The sequence below is a fragment of the Canis lupus genome, chromosome 20, assembly GCF_003254725.2.
Source record: "Canis lupus dingo isolate Sandy chromosome 20, ASM325472v2, whole genome shotgun sequence".
NCBI classification, from domain to species: Eukaryota; Metazoa; Chordata; class Mammalia; order Carnivora; family Canidae; genus Canis; species Canis lupus.
The window spans coordinates 51075537-51094109 of NC_064262.1; the positions used below are offsets into that span (position 1 = coordinate 51075537).

The 18573-nt window shown below is 57.1% G+C and overlaps 2 protein-coding genes across 6 annotated transcripts; both read left to right on the forward strand.

The window, feature by feature from the left end:
* The first annotated feature begins 123 nt into the window (after positions 1-123).
* RAVER1 (ribonucleoprotein, PTB binding 1) lies at positions 124-14367 on the forward strand. Of its 2 annotated transcripts, XM_025457475.3 has the most exons (14): positions 124-397; positions 1944-2010; positions 4305-4774; positions 8110-8301; positions 8472-8601; positions 8957-9051; positions 9905-9992; positions 10288-10499; positions 10596-10689; positions 10765-10901; positions 11653-11727; positions 12246-12386; positions 12787-12870; positions 12976-14367. In XM_025457475.3, exons 1-14 carry the CDS (start codon positions 128-130, stop codon positions 13120-13122), a joined length of 2202 nt encoding a protein of 733 aa, XP_025313260.2. In that variant the 5' UTR covers positions 124-127; the 3' UTR covers positions 13123-14367. The 2 variants fall into 2 exon arrangements, with proteins under 2 accessions (XP_025313260.2, XP_025313259.3); XM_025457474.3 differs by having other exon boundaries at positions 10596-10901.
* FDX2 (ferredoxin 2) lies at positions 14353-18538 on the forward strand. 4 transcript variants are annotated; one of them, XM_049097693.1, is made up of 5 exons: positions 14353-14629; positions 14833-14887; positions 15070-15176; positions 17856-17943; positions 18105-18538. In XM_049097693.1, the coding sequence occupies exons 1-5, from the start codon at positions 14353-14355 to the stop codon at positions 18259-18261; spliced, it is 684 nt and encodes a 227-aa protein (XP_048953650.1). In that variant the 3' UTR covers positions 18262-18538. The 4 variants fall into 4 exon arrangements, with proteins under 4 accessions (XP_048953650.1, XP_048953651.1, XP_048953652.1 ...); XM_049097694.1 differs by having other exon boundaries at positions 18142-18279; XM_025457481.2 differs by having other exon boundaries at positions 14463-14747.
* Positions 18539-18573: the final 35 nt, after the last annotated feature.

An 18573-nucleotide genomic window follows, 5' to 3' on the forward strand; every position in this document is an offset into this window, starting at 1 on the left:
CCTGCGGCCCCCAGACGCGGCTTGAACTCTGAGAGGCGGGCTGGGCCTTAGCCAATGGGCTGAGGGGGTGGAGAAGGAGGTGGGGCTTCTTCTGACCAATCGGCGGGCGCGCACTCGTTGCCGCTCTATGCCGCTCCGCCCAGGCTCGCTGGTCCCAGAAGGCGCCGGGTTCCCCAAGATGGCGGCCGACGTGTCCGTTACTCACCGGCCCCCGCTGAGCCCGGAGGCTGAGGCCGAGGTTGAAACTGAGGATGCCGCGGAGCGCCGGGCGCCCGAAGAAGAACTCCCGCCCCTAGATCCAGAAGAGATCCAGAAACGCCTAGAACATACCGAGCGCCAGTTCCGTAACCGCCGCAAGATACTGATCCGGGGCCTCCCGGGGGACGTGACCAACCAGGTATGGGGGGGGGGGCACGGCGGGAAATACCACCCTGCGCGTGCGCGGGGGGAACCGGGCGACACCAACGCTGGCCCGCGCTGGGGGGCGTCGGCGGGAGAGTCCAAGCGCGGGATCAGTGCGGGATCGGGAGAAACCAAGAGCAGGATTTGGGGGGGGGCTGGGCAGTGATGGAGGGAGAAACCAACCTTGGGCTGAGGGAGGACGTTGCTAGGGGCGACCACAGGCTTGGACGAAACCAAGTGATTGAAAGGGGCGGGGAACTGGGAGGGGGCGGGCAACTTTGGCCTTGTTGGGGGATTGTGAATGGGCTGCTATATTGGGACTGTGGAAGTAGGGATGCCAGTTGCTCCCTGCTCTGATAGTGTCTTTCCCCACCCCCTCTACCCTGGGGTGGCGGGACCTTGTGTCCAGAAGTTTCAGGGTTGACTAGAGTATGCCTTTCCATAGCACGCGTTTATCTATTCCTCTGCGAGATCCGGAAGTTGTGGTAGCTCCCGAGGTCTTTCTTCCCCCAGTGCCTCTGGATTAACTTGGAAAAATGGAGTCTCCTGCCCCCAGTTCACAGACCTGCAGAAAAGGGGGGGGGGGCACTATTCTGTGCTCTCTCCTTTTTCTGATCTGGCCAGGGGTGCCCTTCTTTTGGGGCCTACATGGGGCAGGGCTTCCCGGTGCTCTTTGGACCCAGGGAGATTGCATCTAGTCTGCCCTGCCCTGCCACAGTGGGATGGGTTCTTTTTCCCTGCTGCTGAAAAATCTCTGCTCTCTGACCCACCCACACATCTGCCACTGACTCTCCCTGCCCATAAATAGGCACATAGCTGTGTGTGTGTGTGGGGGGGGGGGGGGGGTCTCAAACTGTTGGGAGGGGCAGACTTGGGGACAGACCTGAGGCAGATGCCACTAAGCACCATCTGTTTTTTTTGTAGGGCTGCCTCTCCTAGTGCCTACCATCTCTTAGCTGGGAACTCTCTTTCACGGGGCACGGTGTGTCTGGCTATAGGGGGCCCCAGAGTTGGCCTTCCAAGCTAGCTTACCAGAAGGCCAGCTCTGTCAGCAGGAGGGAATTAGGAGGCACATGAAGCCATGCAATGTGGGCTTATTAAGTACACAGGGTCCCCAGTCAGGTACCCCCTGGGTGGCATTCCCTCTGCTGCCCTAGCCAACTGCATGACCTTGGACATGTTTCCTTGTCTCTCTGAGCCTCAGTTTCTTCATCTACAAAATGGGTTAATACCTGATTTGTTGGGATGTTGGAAAGAGTCAGACTTGCAAATAGGTTCAGACGGGTTGAAATTACTTCCCTAAGGGCATTCAGCAGAGCTGGGACTTGAACTCAGACCCATCTGACTCTTGGGCGTGTTGGGTTATTTCAAATCTTGGAGTCTGCAGCTGGGCTCTGAACCCCAGTTCTGCGTGTATTTCCTCATTTGTAAAAGGAGGATACTAATTGATTTGCCTCCGTAGCTGGTCCATGTGGAGGTGGCACTGGGCTGCTCCCTTCAGCCCCTGGTGACTCCGTGTCCTTTGGCTTCTATCTCCGCAGGAAGTGCACGACCTGCTCAGCGACTATGAGCTCAAGTACTGTTTTGTGGACAAATACAAAGGGACAGGTTTGTGGGGCTGTGGGTTGGGCTAGTGGCAGGAGGTGATAGTCCGTGAAACTGGGAGGGTCCAGGCCCGGTGTTTCCTCTCCTGAACTTGGGGCCCAGCATCGTCCCCTAGGCCATGCAGGACAGATTGTTTTCCCACTCTGTCTCATCCTGGGTGCCCATCATGGGAATGGGCATCGTGGGAGGGCTTGGTGCTCCTCCCCAGGGCTGCCCAGCCAGATACCTGGGCATTGGGCTCCCCACCTCCCTCACCATTTCCCCCAGCCAGCCAGCCACCCAGGCCTGTCTGGTGTTCTCCTTCAAGTCCTCCAGAATAATTGGTGCCCCTCCATTCCCTCAACTTCCATCTGATCCATGCCCCCTATATCTCTTCCAAAGTAGCAGCCTCCCTCTGGCTTATCTGCCTCCTGGATTTCACGCCCCTGCTTGCTCTCCCCCCAGTAGCCAGCTCTGATCCAGTCACAAATCTGATCAAATCTGGCCCTAACCTTCATTATTTTCTCTCTCCAAAACTCTCTGAGGCTCCTCCTGATACTATCTTGCAGGGATGTGGCCCAGCCTTCCTGTCCCCTCGGGCCCCCATAAGGTTCCAGGTTCTTCCCTCTGCCGGTGCCCGTAGTTGTCCACTATGCCGTCCAGGTGGCATCAGGCAGCCCCACCCATCATAGCACTGTCACCCGGGGCTATGGTCGGTCTCTCACTCACCAGCCTCCTGCACTGAGTGGCTGGCTCTGTGAGAACAGGGATGGGTCTTCTCAGCCTTGGCACTCCCCAACCCCTGGCATGGGAAGCTCTCTACGGCTGTCTACACTTGCCAGGCATTGATTTGTGCCAGATTAAATCTTCTAGGGCCTTTTCTTGCAATCTGTAAGATGGATGAGAAGAAGCTAAAGACAGGTAACCCCTCGAGACCTACTTGATGGGTTAGGGTGTTTAAGATCTTGGGCTCTGGAGGCAAATGGACCTGGGTTCAAGTCCTGGTCTCTCCTCACTCTGTGACCACAGGCAAATGATTTACCCTCCAGAGCCTCAGTTTTCTCACCAGCATATTAAGCATGACCTGCTTGGGTTAGCCATGAGGCCGAACACATTAAAATACCTAAAAAGCAAAAAAAAAAAAATTAAAAACCTAAAAAGCTGTGGTATGTAAAGTGCTAGTAGGTACTTAGTAAATGTTGGCAGGGGCAGCGAATCAGAAGTATTTACTGAGCACCTAGTGTGCGTATGTGCCAGGCATGGAGGATCCAGAGGTTAACTGACACTCTGATTCATATAGTCTTCCAACAATGTTTATTGAATGTTGTGTGCTGGGTATTGGGTACATAACTGTTAACCAAGCTAAGACAGTCTAATCTGCGGAGAAGGATGTTATTCAGACAGGTGCAGACATGGAAGTTTGTACCCTACACGCATTAGGCCAGAAGCTCCAGAGCCCTGTGAGAGCACAGAGCTGGGATCTGAGACAGGAGAAGCCAAGGGAGGCTTTCTGGGGGATGTGATGTTTGTAGGCAGCTTAAAGGGTGGGTGGGGGTTAACCAGGTAAAGCAGCATGGAGGTCAGGGTTCCACGCTCCGGGAAAAGCAGGCGCAAAGGCCTGAGGTGGAGTGTGTCCGGCACAGTCCAGGAAGTAGCAGCAAGAGATGCAAGAGGAGGTCAGCCAAGCCACACAAGATCCACTGGCCCTCATCATGAGAAACCCCTAGTCAAGGACTGGCACAGTCTGATTAGCCTTTGGGAAGGCTCCGGGAGTGGCTGTGGGCCTGGATATGAGAGGAGTGGGTGGCCTGGAAAGGAGGGGAGCAGAAGGGGTGCAAAGCAAGGCACTGGGCTTGCCTGCCTGGGTTCAAGTCCAGGCTTCTCCACGGAGGCAGGGGACAGAGGGTGCTGCTCTGGATCTGTTTCTTTGCTGGCAACATAGGGGTTGTGAGGAGTGTGTTAATCTCATTTCACGTGAAGAAACTGAGACCCCAGAGCCATTCAGGGGCTAGAATTGAAATTCAGGCTCCAGTGACCACAAGCTTCACCACTGCCATGCGTCACCTAGTTAGTCACATTTGGGACTCAGCAGTAGGTGAGCGCTGCTGTGGGTGGGGAGCGGGGCTCACGGAGGGGGGAGACGCCTGCCCGCAGCAGTGGCTCAAGGCCGGCAGCCGTTCACTCGGCCACTACCTGAGATGTCCAGGTGGTTGGGTATTCTGAGGTCACGCAAGGTTTCGAGGGAGGTGGTGGGCGGCCTGGGGTGAAGGGCGGGGCCCTCTGGGTCCCCACTGACCCTGCGCCCCCTCCTGCCGCAGCCTTTGTGACTCTGCTGAACGGGGAGCAGGCCGAGGCGGCCATCGGCGCCTTCCACCAGAGCCGCCTGCGGGAGCGCGAGCTGTCCGTGCAGCTGCAGCCCACGGACGCCCTGCTCTGCGTGGCCAACCTGCCTCCCAGCTTCACACAGCAGCAGTTCGAGGAGCTGGTGCGGCCCTTCGGCAGCCTGGAGCGCTGCTTTCTGGTCTACAGCGAGCGCACCGGCCACTCCAAGGGCTACGGCTTCGCTGAGTACATGAAGAAGGACTCGGCCGCCCGGGCCAAGTCGGACCTGCTGGGCAAACCGCTGGGCCCTCGCACCCTCTACGTGCACTGGACAGATGCTGGGCAGCTGACCCCCGTCCTGCTCCACTCCCGCTGCCTCTGCGTTGACCACCTGCCACCCGGCTTCAGCGACGTGGACGCCCTGCGCCGGGCACTGTCGGCGGTCCACACACCCACCTTCTGCCAGGTGAGCCCTGTGCCTGGTGCAGAAGCCTGGCGGAGCGGGTGCCAGGGCCAGAGCACCTCAGAGGGGCCCTTTGGAGTCACCTGCTTTTTCTAATCTCCTGGGTCCCTTTTTAGGGAAGCAGCCGCAATGCCACTTTGAATGGGGTTCTTGTTAGGAAGGCCACGTGGTATTATGGGTGACAGCCCAGCTAGGAGCCAGATGGCCGGGGTTCAGATCCCTGTACACCCTTTAGCGACTTGTTTAACCTCGGTAGCCTTGGTCCTCCTATAAAACTCAGGTGAGACTGCCTTTGTAAAAGCTCGGTGCAAGGCTTGCTCACCTCTTGCTCCCGCTTCTGTGTTCATCAGATGTTTGCTGAGTGGCCCTCTGTCCCTAGGCCTGGTGTTAAGGAGGCTGTCCAGAGAACCCACAGTCCATTTAAGCCTTGAGGTCAGGAAGTGGGCTTGGCTGGATTCCAGCCCTGCTCTGTGACTCTGGGCAAGTCACTCACTCTCTGAATCTTGGTTTTCCTCCTCGACAAAAAGGGATTTAACACTCACACACTGGGTTGGCAAGACAGTCTGGTTTATTCAGGTCACGTTTATCACATACTTCTGTGTACGTGCATAGCCCTGTGACAGGCACAGTGGGGTCAGAACAGGCCAGACCCAGTCCTCAGCCCCCAGGTAGTCTTACCTACAGGCTGGACATTCCTTCAGCACCCTTTGAGCACATTACTTAGAATCCCTTCATCCTATAACAGCCCAGAGAGGCAAGTAATACCCCATTTTCATGGGGCACAGAGTCCAAGTGCCTTGCCCAGGGCTGTACAGCCAGGGCATGGCAGGGCTGGAATGGGAACGCTGCAGCCTGGCTCCAGGGCCCCAGGCCAGCCTGACCGAGGCTGGTAGATGGGCTCTGACCCCAGTTCTGTGGCCATGGGTGGGTCCTGCTTCCCTTGTGCAAACAGCATGCCAGGACCTGGGGCCTCCAACATCTTACGAACCCTGCGCCACACTCACTTTGCATTTGGTCATACTGCTGCCTTCCGTGGTGTACCGACCATGTGCTAGGCCCCAGGTGGGGGTACTCAGGACACAGATGCCTCAGCTTGGCAGCCACATCCTATCTTGTAGAGGTAGGACAGCAGGGCCGTGACCAACTATAAGTTCTCGCTCTGAGCCTTGGTTTCCCAATCTGGAAATGAGGCTAGCAGCGCTTTTTGTTTGGGTTATTGTGAGTAGCTACTTGTTCATTCTTCTGCTTACCCTGCTTGAATGGAGGCCGGGCTCAGGAAGTCAGGCAGGTTGAGGTTTGAGCCTTCATCTCCCTAGGTGGGGGCTGTGAAGCCTTGGTTGCCCTTTGACTCCTCTGCTCTTCATCTGTGAGATGGAGCACATTGTGGGAGACTTGCACCAGGGCCTTTGTCAGGCGAAGGGGAAGTGTGCGGTAGAGGTGGGATGACGGCTGGAGCCACCTACCTGGGCACCCCGAGCAGGTGCACACCTACAGAACTCTCACTGGATTCTCATTGAATCCCCACAACCACCCTTTGAGGTGGGTTCATTTGCTCGCCCCACCTTACAGGTGAGGAAAACAAGCCCCAGGCTGCGCATGTGAGTGATGTGCCCACACCAGGCTGCCAGTAAGGGGGCTGGGAGTCAAGGTCAGGCAGCTGACCCTGGGGGCCTGCACTCTTAAGTCAGCAATCTCACCTTCCAAGAAGGTTGGAGGCCGAGCTGGGAATTGGCTGTCGTGGTGGGGAATGTTATTTTCAGCATCACCGAGATGAGAACATCCGGGAAAGGCCATGGCAGCTCGCTCTGGTGAGCTTTGCCATTTACTCACAGGCCAGTTTTCATAATATCTTGATGATGTGGGCACGAATAAAACAGGTATCACAAGGCCTTGTGTGTTTTAAGAAACCTTTTCTTTTTATATATTTTTGTGAATGGGCTATCCAGCTCTGTTTGGGAATTCAGCAGGTGTGGAAAGGTCAGCAGTGAAGCCCCCTCCCCCTCCCATGCCTTTGCCTGCAGCCCCTGCTCAAACCAGGTTGTGGTGTCTCTTTCCAGCAAGATCTTATTATGCCTTTTAACCAGACGTGTGTGTATGTCCTTGCATTCCCCTTCTCCTGACCCAGATATGCCGTGCCTGCTTCGGTTTGGTTCTTCCACCCTGTCTTGGGCATATCTTCGTGCTCAGACACCAGAGCTTTTTCAGTCCTGTTGTGACTGCACCATATTCCATTTCATGGACTCTGCTGTCCTCATGGGTGGACATTGTCTTGATTCCAAAACATACTGTGTGTCACCGGGGACCAGGAGAAGCATCATTGGTTCTTGAAACAGCCATAGCCACATGGAGGTGACTAGCTTCTTTAAGGGCATCAGCGCAGCCTTGTCTGCTCCCAGCTCCAGCTTCAGCTCTGTGGCCTGGGCAAAGGACCACCCTTCTCTGAGCCTGTCCTCCCCTGCCGAGTGGATACGCTGAGTGTGCCTGGCTCTGCGATAACAGTGAAATAACTCCTGTGAGCCTATGAGCACGCAGGTCCAGCTGGGCGCTCTCCCAAGATCTGGGGTGCCCTGGGACAGCACCCACCCACAATTCCAGCAGCAACACCACCCTGAAAACCAAGAAATTAGTTTCCTGAGTTGGTGGCAGAGCCTGACCCGACTTGACACCTGGCATCCTCCCTTTCTCCAAAACGTCTCAATCCTGGAACACATCTGGCCCCAGGGTCAGGGGACACAGAGGGGCCTCACTGGCTATGTGACTTCCCTCCTAACTGGCACTTGCAGCCGTGAACCCCAGCTTGGAGGCCACCTGTCTCACTCCCAAGCTGTGTCCTTCCCAGCCCTGGCTGCTGTGTCTTCAGCCTGAGGTTCCGTTGAGCAGTGCCTCAGAGCCACCCATCTCGTCTCCCACCAGCGCCTCCTCTTCCCAGCTCTCTAGCTTGAGTGTGCCACTCTACCTCCCTGCCCCTTTGTGTGCTCGGCAGCCCCCATCAGAGTCCCAAAGTGGTGCTGGCAGGAAGCCCTGGGGATTTGACCCATGCGAGGTGGGTCCCAGCTTTGCACTCCTACCAGCTGTGTGATCTTGGGCATGTTGACCTCTCCAAACCTCAGCTGTTCACTCTGAAAAATGGATAGGATGCAGCCTCCTAGAACCATTGACAAGATTCGATGAGCTAATGCAAGAACTGGGCTCAGAAGGGTGTAGGGCTAAAAACCCACCCTCTCTGGGAGTTCACTGTCATCATCAGGATCAGAGTCTGGTCACTGTTGTGACCGCCATGTGAGGGCAGCCCCTGCCACTTGGGTGCTCATGTCTGCCTCCCCCCACCCCCATGCCAGCTAGCATATGGCCAGGATGGGCAGCTGAAGGGCTTCGCTGTGCTGGAGTACGAGACAGCAGAGATGGCGGAAGAGGCGCAGCAGCGGGCGGACGGCCTGGCCCTGGGGGGCAGCCACTTGCGCGTCTCCTTCTGTGCCCCAGGGCCCCCTGGCCGCAGCATGCTGGCCGCGCTCATCGCTGCCCAGGCCACGGTGAGTGCCTGGGAGGTGTGCTCCCGGGGATGGGGGTGGGGGAACTAGGGGCCAGGCCCTCTTCTCTTGAAAAGTCACAGTGCCCACTGGATTCTGGGGGTGAGGGAGGGTAAGCCCACATCCCTGTGGCCTAGTGGGGCTCTAAGCCACTCTTCCATTTCTCTCTGCAGGCCCTCAATCGGGGCAAAGGGCTCTTGCCGGAGCCTAACATCCTGCAGCTACTCAACAACCTGGGGCCCTCTGCCTCCCTCCAGCTGCTGTTGAACCCCCTGCTCCACGGCAATGCAGGGGGCAAGCAGGGTAAGGTGGGGCCAGGCAAAGTGGCAGCCAGGGTCCCCAGCACTCTCAGAAGCCAGCGCTTCCCTGGTTTTCCCATGTAAGCTGTAGGTGACTTGAGCCTGCAAGCAGGGGCTGGGATGAGTGTGGCAGTCACCAGAGGGAGCTGGTGCCCTGAGCCCCCCTCAGTGGGGGAGCAGAGCTGCCTGCAGTGAAGCGGGGTAATGGAAAGGGACTGTCCCTCCCTGCAGCAGACCCTTCCTGGGCCTTCTTTTGGGGGCATACTTGCTTTCTGGGAGCTTTTGGGCCCAGGGTTGTGCTTAATTAGGGCAGGTGCTTCCATCCAGGGTCCACTGCTCATTTCCTGGTACCCCCCCAGGCCTCCTGGGTGCACCTCCAGCCATGCCGCTGCTCAACGGGCCTGCGCTATCCACGGCGCTGCTGCAGCTCGCCCTGCAGACCCAGAGTCAGAAGGTAACTGCCTGGCCCTGGGCCCCCGAGACCTCCGCATCCACATGTACTCCCCAGCCCCTCATTTGGCCATTTCACACCCCACTTGCATCTGCCAGTGGCTTGCCGTTGGTGGGGTTATGGGACATCTGGTTATGTCTGTGGGGCTCAGTACACGTCCTGGTCTGTCACAGGTGCTTAGGACTCAGGTAGTGATTCAGTCTGGAAGAGAAAGTCCAGGCTTCACAGAGGAGTAGTGTAGTCTCTCGCCCTCACCTCAGCGCACATACGTGGAGACCCGTACAGACCAAGACACACACATATGAACACACACACAAATAGGTACAACACACATAGAAGTAGATAAATCACACACGCACACACCACTGACCTATCCGGTTTGGATAGGTCATTAGGGCCAAGTCAGTGACATGGTATGTCTGACAGTAGCTGATGGAATTAGGGGCTTGCACCTCTGTGTGGCTAAAAGTGACTGGATCCATGTGTGGCTCTTACACTGTGTTGGACACTGTGCTTCCATGATAATCAGCAAGGGGGCTGGGTGTGCGTAGGAAGGACGGTCATTCTGTGTATGTCTGACAGCAATTAGCAGTATGGGGTCCTGACATGCTGATCATATGGTGACATGTCCCCTGGGTTTCCTCAGGGCCTCAGATGAGCCCTGGGATGCAGGAGGCCCTCTGTCACCATTGGGTGGCCGGATGGGTGATGGGTAGGGTGTTATAGACACTGGGGAACACTCCTGTCTGCCCATGACTGGCTGTGGCCTGGAGTCTGGGTGTACTGGGTGTGGTGACCCCTGTCTGCTGTCCAGGCCACACTGGCCCATCTCCAGCTGATTGTGCTCTGTCTCCAGAAGCCAGGGATCCTGGGAGACTCTCCCCTGGGCACCCTTCAGCCTGGGGCCCAGCCGGCCAACCCCCTTCTTGGGGAGCTCTCTGCAGGTAACACAGACCCCACCCCTCCTCATCTTCCTGGACCCCTTCCCACTTCCTCTTTCTGAGCCTCTTTGCTTATTGGGCATGGGCACATGACCTAACCTCTCTGGGTCTCAGTGGCTCCATCTGTCAGTGGGCCCCTACCCCTAGGGTGGCCGGGAGCATCCTGGGAGTTAATGTGCTTAAAGGGCTCTGCTCAGTATCTACCACATACCTCCTGGTCCTGGTTCAAGCAGAGGCTCGGGGCCCCAGGAAGACAGGTCCTATGTGGTTGGACACCAACACCTCCTTCTCTCTGTAGGGGGGGCCTTGCCCCCGGAGCTGCCACCCCGGCGAGGGAAGCCACCACCTCTGCTGCCGCCACTGCTTGGCCCCTCTGGGGGTGACCGGGAAGCCATAGGCCTGGGTCCCCCAGCAGCCCAGCTCACTCCACCCCCTGCCCCAGTGGGACTCCGAGGCACTGGCCTTAGGAGCCTCCAGAAAGACAGCGGGCCTCTACCAGCACCCTCTGGGGTAAGGCTCCTCTCTGCACCCAGTACCATCCCAGCCTTCTGCCCTGCACGGTCCTGCCTGCCAGGGGTCCTCACGAATCCAGCCCTCCCACCACAGGTCTCGCTGCTGGGGGAACCCCCAAAGGACTTCCGGATCCCCCTGAATCCCTACCTGAACCTACACAGCCTACTCCCAGCCAGCAACCTGGCGGGTAAGGAGGCTCGGGGCTGGGGAGGCACAGGGAGAAGCCGCCGCCCAGCTGAGAGCCACCTGCCTAACCCCCCAGCCCCTGGAGCTGGTGGTGGAGGTGGTGGCAGCAGCAAAGCCTTCCAGCTCAAGTCCCGCCTGCTCAGCCCTCTCGCCAGCACCCGCCTGCCCCCTGAACCAGGGCTGCCTGACAGCTATGGTTTCGACTACCCCTCGGTGAGTACCTCACTGCCATGTGGTCAGCCCTCCCGAGGGCTGCTGCTGTGACCCGGTGACCTCCCTAGAGCAGATCATTCTTCAAACCATTGTTCTTCTAGTACTGATTGCCAGGCAGATGCTAGGGAGATAGCGGGGAAGGTGCCAGACACAGTCCCTACCCTAAATCTCATGTCTGCTTGTCTCTGCACATCAGAGCTGCTTCCTGTCTCTATCTCCCAAGAGGTTTTAGGCTGTGCTTCTCCCTCTCAGAGACAAGGCTTGGTGTCCTGTTGGTCTCTGTTCTTCTCTGACTCCTGTCTCTGTGCCTGGAGAGCTACTCCTGTGATTCCAACCTCCCCCAGAGCCGATGTTGGAGCCAGGCCGCCAACAGGCCCCCTGTGTTCTGTTCAGCCCACACTGGGTTAAAAAAAAAAATTACAACTGAAATAAATGTCAATACTAACACACAGAAGAGTTCACACAACCCAGATGCCAAGCTGGCCTTGAAACTCTGTGAACACCCGACCCCACAGGGGCCACGTGCCTTCATGGCAGCTGTCTCTGGGGCCAAGGTATAACCACTCCCTGCCACAGGGCAAACACTGTCATCTCAGCTGCCCCACCCTGCACTTGAAAGTTGCCTCCACACAGTAGTGTGCCCTCTGCTGGAGGGGGCAGGCTTCCTCGGTAACAGCCGTGTCCTGGAATTTAGCCGGGGGTGAGGCTGGTGCTACCTCTAACCCAATATGCCTCTCCCACTTTCATTCAGGATGTGGGACCTCGGCGGCTCTTCTCCCACCCCCGGGAACCAGCTCTAGGGCCTCACAGACCCAGCCGACACAAAGTAAGAGCTGCCCGACCTTTGCATCATCTCCTGGGCGAATCAGTTAGCTTTTGTTGCATAACAAGCAGCCCCACCACTTTGTAGCTTAGAACAGCAAATATTTTATTTCTCACCAATCTTCGAGGTGGCAGGTGGGTGGTGATTCCCTGCAGTCACCCAGGCGGCCCGGCTGGGGCTCAGTAGTCTGCAGTGGTTCTAGCACTTATGACCTGGCACTTATTAAGCAGGTGAAGGGGCCTCAGCTGGGACAATTTACCTCTTGCACATGGAGCTCATTCTCCAGCAGACCACCCTGTGATGCTGTCCTGCATGTGGTGGCCCCAGGTGGTTCCAGGGTTCCCAGCAGGAAGAAGGGAGGGCAGGCACATCTGCCTTTATTTGTTGTCATGCTATCCCGTTGGCCAAAGCTAATCATGTGACAAAGCCCCTGGCAGAGTGGAGGGGTGCCTTTGGGAGGGTCTATAAAAGGGGTTGGGTTCTTCATAATCTGTCTTACTCAGCCCACCCCCTCTTTGCAGATGTCACCCCCGCCCAGTGGTTTTGGAGAACGGAGTGGTGGAGGCGGTGGGGGGCCCCTCTCCCACTTCTATTCGGGCTCGCCCACTTCCTACTTCACCAGTGGCCTGCAGGCTGGCCTCAAGCAGAGCCACCTTAACAAGGTGAGGAGCTTCCCCAGCTGAGGACCATTCCCCAGGGACAGCCAGGATGCAGGAGCCCCTGTGGCCCTTGGTGCCTGGGCCAAGGCTGGAGTGGTGGCAGAGTGGGCGTCCAGCTCTGCTCAGGGCTGAACTGAAACAGACTGCCCTCCCCATGCCTACATCTCTTGCACCTCATGTTGCCCAGCTTTCCTGGCCACCTTTACTCCCTCCCCAGTAGCCCACAGTGTGGGTGAGATCAGCCCCAGTTGACAGATGAGGAAATGGTTCAGAGAAGAGAAATCATCTTCCCCCCAGTCTCCTAGCTGATGAGTAGCAGAGGCAGGATTCCAGCCTGAAACCCCTTGCCTTTGCCCCGGGGGCTGCTTTCTCTCCCATTCCATCTCTCGCCCATGTCTCCCAGGCGGTTGGCTCCTCTCCACTGGGCTCTGGAGAAGGGCTCCTGGGCCTCGGCCCTGGGCCCAATGGCCACAGCCACCTGCTGAAGGTACGTAGTGGGTGAGTGGATGGGGGGCCGCAGGACCACACAGGACTGGGGAGCGGTGGCCCCTGGATGGCCTCTGACTTGCCACCCCGTCCCCTCTGTCTCTAGACCCCACTGGGTGGCCAGAAACGCAGCTTTGCCCACCTGCTGCCCTCACCTGAGCCCAGCCCAGAAGGCAGCTACGTGGGCCAGCACTCCCAGGGCCTGGGCGGCCACTACGCAGATTCCTACCTGAAGCGCAAGAGGATTTTCTAAGGGGCCAGTGCCAGAGATGCTCAAGGGCCTGCACCAAATCGCTTTTGGGTTTTCTGGTGTTCTGTTTGTGTTTTCCCCCCCTTTCAGTAATAGATCTCTGAAAGACTTCGTTGACCAACCAGCCGGAACCCAAGGAGTGTGGGGGCATCTGGGGGCCACTGTGTACCTCCGGCCTGCTCCCGGCATGGAAACTACAGCCTTAAGAGAGAGGGGCCCTGGCCTGCTCTCTGTTCCCCACCCTGTACCCGCCTGTGTCTGTCTCTCTGGGAGTCCTCTCCTGCCTCATCACTCCTGTATCTTGGCCTTTCGAGTGCCTTGGAGGTTCCCCTGACCTCCCGTGAGGATCAGAGACTGTCCCCCTTTTTTTAACTTTGACAATTGACTTTTGTTTCCTTTTCTAATTTGTATTATTTTTTAAATAATCCAGGACGACCCCCAGCTCTGATTCCTTCAGGGTCCAGCATGTCTGGGCCTTCATTCCACACTCTTGGGTTTGAAATGGCTCAGCCCTTTTTCTCTCTCGTGTCTGCCGCAGGCATGGCTGTGTCCTGCCCCTGCCTGCCCACTCTGGCCTGTAGTCCAGTTTGGGGTCCCCAGCCCCCTGCCACAGTTCCCTCGCCTTCTGATGCCTTAAAGCCAGGTCCCAGGCCCTGTGGTCAGAGCCTCTTAGATGCCGAGCTCCGGAAGCTTGACTCAGGACCAAATGGCTCTGGCCTGGGGATTGGGCACCTCCACCCAGGGTCCCCACTCTAAGGACAGTAGAAGGCCAAAGCCTTGGTCTTGGCAAACAAGCCCCATCATCCTTCCTGCCCAGGCCTAGGTGCAGAGACAGGTTTTCTCTGCCAGCTTAAACCAGTCCGGCTGTCATGTCAGTGTGTGGGAGTCAGGTATTGTGCATCTCACTGAGCCTCTGCTGTCTCCCCACCCCGCCCCCGTGTTGAAGATGAGCTCTGCCTCTCCATCCCCAGGCTACATAACCTGGAGCTGGCCTCCTGGCCGCCTGTTGGCCCAGTGCCCAGTCCAGCAACTTCATGCAGATAAGCTCTGCCCCCTGCCCACCAGCGGGACCTGTCGGCCTGAGGAGATCCTGGGCCCTCCCCCTGGCCGGCTGGGCCACCAGCTTCCCTCCTCTGACTCTGGGTGGGGGGGTCCACATCCACTCCAGGGGGGTGTCGTCTCCCCAGTCCTCTCTCACAGACCTTCCTTTGCTGAATTAAAGTTTGTAAGTAAATGGTTTTAAAGAAAGCAGAGCTGGCTGGTTCTTGGGACACAGCGGGCCTGGGTGGGAGGTCCGGGATGGCCCCGCAGGTGTGTGGGGGTGAGCCTGCCAGGCCCCCTCCCACTCCAGCAGCCCCTTCCTGGGGTCTTGCCCCTGGCGCGCCCAGCTCGGACGACGGTGCTTATACTCGGGCAGCTACGAGCCCGCGGGTCGCGTGGCTGCCACTGGGCATGCCCAGGCCCGGGTCACGTGACGCCTGTCATGGCCGCCTCCGTGGCCCGGGGAGGCGTGAGTGCCGGGTTTCTCCTGCGGGCGGCCAGGGGAGCCTGGTGGAGTCGGCCTGGGGGCGTTTGGGGGTCTGGGGAGGCGGCGGCGCCAGCGACAGCTAGAAGATTCCGAGCGACAGGTACCTGGGACGCCTTGGGGGACAGCGTTGGTCCGTCGGACCCCTCAGGGCGCCGCGCGGCCGCTCACCCAACCGTGTTTTCCAGGCTCGCGGCCGGCGGGGGAGGAAGAAGCTGGCGGCCCCGAGCGGCCTGGGGACGTGTGAGTGCAGGGGCCAAGCCCCCTATTCTTTATCCCACGAGGTTTCTCTGGTCCCCGCCTTGCCCTGTGTCCCCCTTCGACACCGTCCTATTCCCCTGCCATCAAAGCCTCCTAAACCTAGATGTGACCTGGCCACCGCGCCCATCATCAGGTTTGGCATCTGCACCCTCCTCTGTCCCCAGGGTGAATGTGGTGTTCGTAGACCGGTCAGGCCAGCGGATTCCGGTGAGCGGCAGAGTGGGGGACAATGTTCTCCACCTGGCCCAGCGCCATGGAATAGACCTGGAAGGTGGGAACCCTGCACTGGGAACTGGGGACGCCCTTATTCATTGTTTAAAAGACCCCGTAAATCCGATATGATTCTCTGTCACTTAACTCCTCCCATGGCTTCCCATAAACCGTGGCTAAAATCCAGACTCCTTTCCAATATCTCAAACTCCGACCGGCTCTAAACCTTCATTCATTCAGCAATTATATAGTGAGCATTTATATAGGTTATTAAAATTCCTGCCCTCCAGGAGCTTGTATTCTCTCCCTCCTTCCTCTCTCTAGTCTAGACACACTGGCCTTCTTGCTGTTCCTCAAACAAAAAGCCAAGTGCATACCTGCCTCGGGGCTTTTGCATGTGCTGCTCTGGATATCTCAAGTACTTTACCACCAGATCTTCTGGCTCCATCTCATCCTTCAGGTCTCAGTGTAAATGTCATCTTCCTGACAATCCCCTCCCCTCGGCCCAGCTAAAGCCCCCATCCCTGGCCTCTCTGCCATCTCAGTGTGCTGTATTGTCCTCATAGCACTTCTCAGTGTCTTGTTTTCTTTTTGTCATCTGTCCTGAGAAGGAGATCAGAAAGCCTGTTGCTACTTACGGTTGCCTGCCATGGTATTTAGATGTAACACGTATTAAATCGGTATTTGTTAAATGAAAGATAATAAAAGCAGATGTTACTTTGAGTGCATTAAATACCTATTGACTGATTGAATCTTCATAACAAGCTTATGTGCTAGGGGAGATCATTGTCTCATTTTATAGGTGAGGAAACAGCCCCAGGTTAAGTTGACAGGATCCAAGGTCAAATAAGTGACAAAACTAGATTCAAAGCCAGCTTATTCTCACTACTAATCTGTGCTCCTTTCCATGTGTATCAGACACCTACTGTGTGCCAGGCAGCATTGTACAAAACAGATAAGGCCCCTGTCATTTCTTTTTTTTTTTTTTTAAGATTTTATTTATTTATTCATTAGAGACACAGGGAGAGAGAGGCAGAGACACAGGCAGAGGGAGAAGCAGGCTCCATGCAGGGAGATGTGGGATTCGATCCCGATATGCTGGGATCACACCCTGAGCCAAAGGCAGACGCTCAACCGCTGAGCCACCCAGACCTCCCGGCCCCTGTCATTTCATGTCAATTTCAACTTAATGGGGATCATGTAATTATATCATGAGCAGCTGGAAAGGGCAGTCAAAAAAAAATGTACAGGATTATTTGTTGGGTAAATATAATACAGAGCCTGATTTAATCATTATTGAGGGTGGGGATGTTGGGGGGCTGGTCATGGCAGGCCTACCTCAAGTTCTGTTCTGGAATCCAATCACCAGGAGTCCAGGGCAGAGATTGGAATGTGAGTTTTAGAGGCAAGTGGCTTCTGTTCAGATTTTGCCTCTTACCAGCCGTATGACCCTGAGCAAGGTACTTTACATCTCTGCGCCTGATTCCTCATCTATAAAATGGATAGATAATTCAGCTGCTATCTCATTGGGTTGCCATGGAGGATTAAACAGATGGTTTAATGTGTGGCACATGGTTAGTGTGCAGTGCCTAGTGGGACTGTTGTGCTAGATAATCTCTATCTCATGGGATGAGGATGCTAATGAGGTGGGAAACAGGGCTTCAAGGTCCAGGCATTTTATCCCCAGGAGATGGGGAGGTTCTTCTGGGTCAGGAGGCTACCTTGCTGCTTCATCATTATCCAACATGTGTAGGAGAGAATTCTGTCCCATTCACTTATAACACATGTCTCTTGAGCACCTACATGCCAGGCTCAGTGCCAATAAGAGAGAGGAGGCCAGGTTGATGGAGCACAGGTAAACCCAGAGATTCAGATGGTAATTTGAGATTACCGTAAATGCCGTGCAGAAATTAGAGATACCAAGACCAGGTAAGGAGTTGGGGAGTGGGGAGAGGATAAGGAAAAGGAGATGGGGGAACTGGAAGACAGTTGATTCCAGTCCCTGAAGACAAGAAAGATCTAGCCACAGTGAGAGTAGAGAGAAGAGCATTCCAGGGCACAGAGTACAGCAAGTGCAGAGGTCCGTGGTGGGGACGAGCTTGGTGCGTTGAGGTGAGCAGAGGGGTCGGTGTGGCTGAAATGCAATGAGGGAGGTCGGGAGGATCTCAAGGATTGAGTGGAAGAGTTTGGTTTTATTCTGGCTGTGAAAACCCCTTGGAAGGTTTTAGACCAGGAGGGACATTATCCCCCAAAGCACAGGTCTTGGAGCAATCCAAAGTGTGGGGATGCATGCGGGGAAAAGCAGGAAGCCACAGCTCCTGTGTCTTTCAACCCGTACTTTCTGACCTCCGCCGCTGCCACACTAGTCTGGAGGAAGCGGGTGCCATCTTCAGGAGCAACAGGGAGACAGGAACATATTTGCCCTGCACAGCGACAGGGTCCCGGCAAGGGCCTACAGGGACCCTGCCTGACTTTCCCCCTCTCAGCTACACCAAAGTCAAGCCCACGTTCAAGTTCCATGTACACAGTCTGGTCCACAGTCTGCTGGGGGGTCCTTGGGAGACTGAGCACCCTGGACGTCCCTTTGCAAACCTCAGAGGTGCCCGGGAACAGCTAGCCGAGTCCATGACAGGGTAGAGGCGTGGGCCTGGGAGGAGAGCCGGGGCGCTGGGGAAGGCGAGGGCCTCCTCTCCCTGTCTCTGACCCCCCTCACTGGCACCTCCTCACTTGCTGCCCCCAGGGGCCTGTGAAGCTTCCCTGGCGTGCTCTACCTGCCACGTGTACGTGAGCGAGGACCACCTGGACCTTCTGGCTCCTCCCGAGGAGAGGTGAGCAGGGCGGCCCCTCCCGGCTCCGAGGGCTCTGGGCGGCAGGGCTTGCCAGCAGCCTCTCTCCCCCTTGCAGCTGCTGGCGGCGGCGCTGGCCCAAGGGGTGCCCCCTCCGTGCTCGCTCGTCCCCCACCCCGGAACCGCCCTTCTCCTTGCTCCAGGGAGGAGGACATGCTGGACATGGCACCCCTTCTTCAGGAGAACTCCCGGCTGGGCTGCCAAATCGTGCTGACGCCCGAGCTGGAGGGGGCCGAATTCACCCTGCCCAAGATCACCAGGAACTTCTACGTGGACGGCCACGTCCCCAAGCCCCACTGACGCGGGCAGCCGGGCCACCCCGACGCCCGCGGCCCCAGGGCCAGGACTGGAGGAATAGCCACGGGGCCAGCGCAGCCCAGGGCGTGGACAGGCCCCAGAGATGCTGGAAGCAACCAGAAGACCAAAGCCCCTGCCTCAGAGAGACCCCGTGCCCCGGCGCCGGTTGGGTGGGGGGACCCAGCCGTGCTGGGGCAGCCTCCCCCACACTCCTGAGAATCAGTATGTAGAGAAGGGTGGAATCTGCCCGGAAAGACAATAAAACTCTCGCACACCTCCAGTATCTCGACTGTCCTGGGGGGGCGGGGGGCAGGC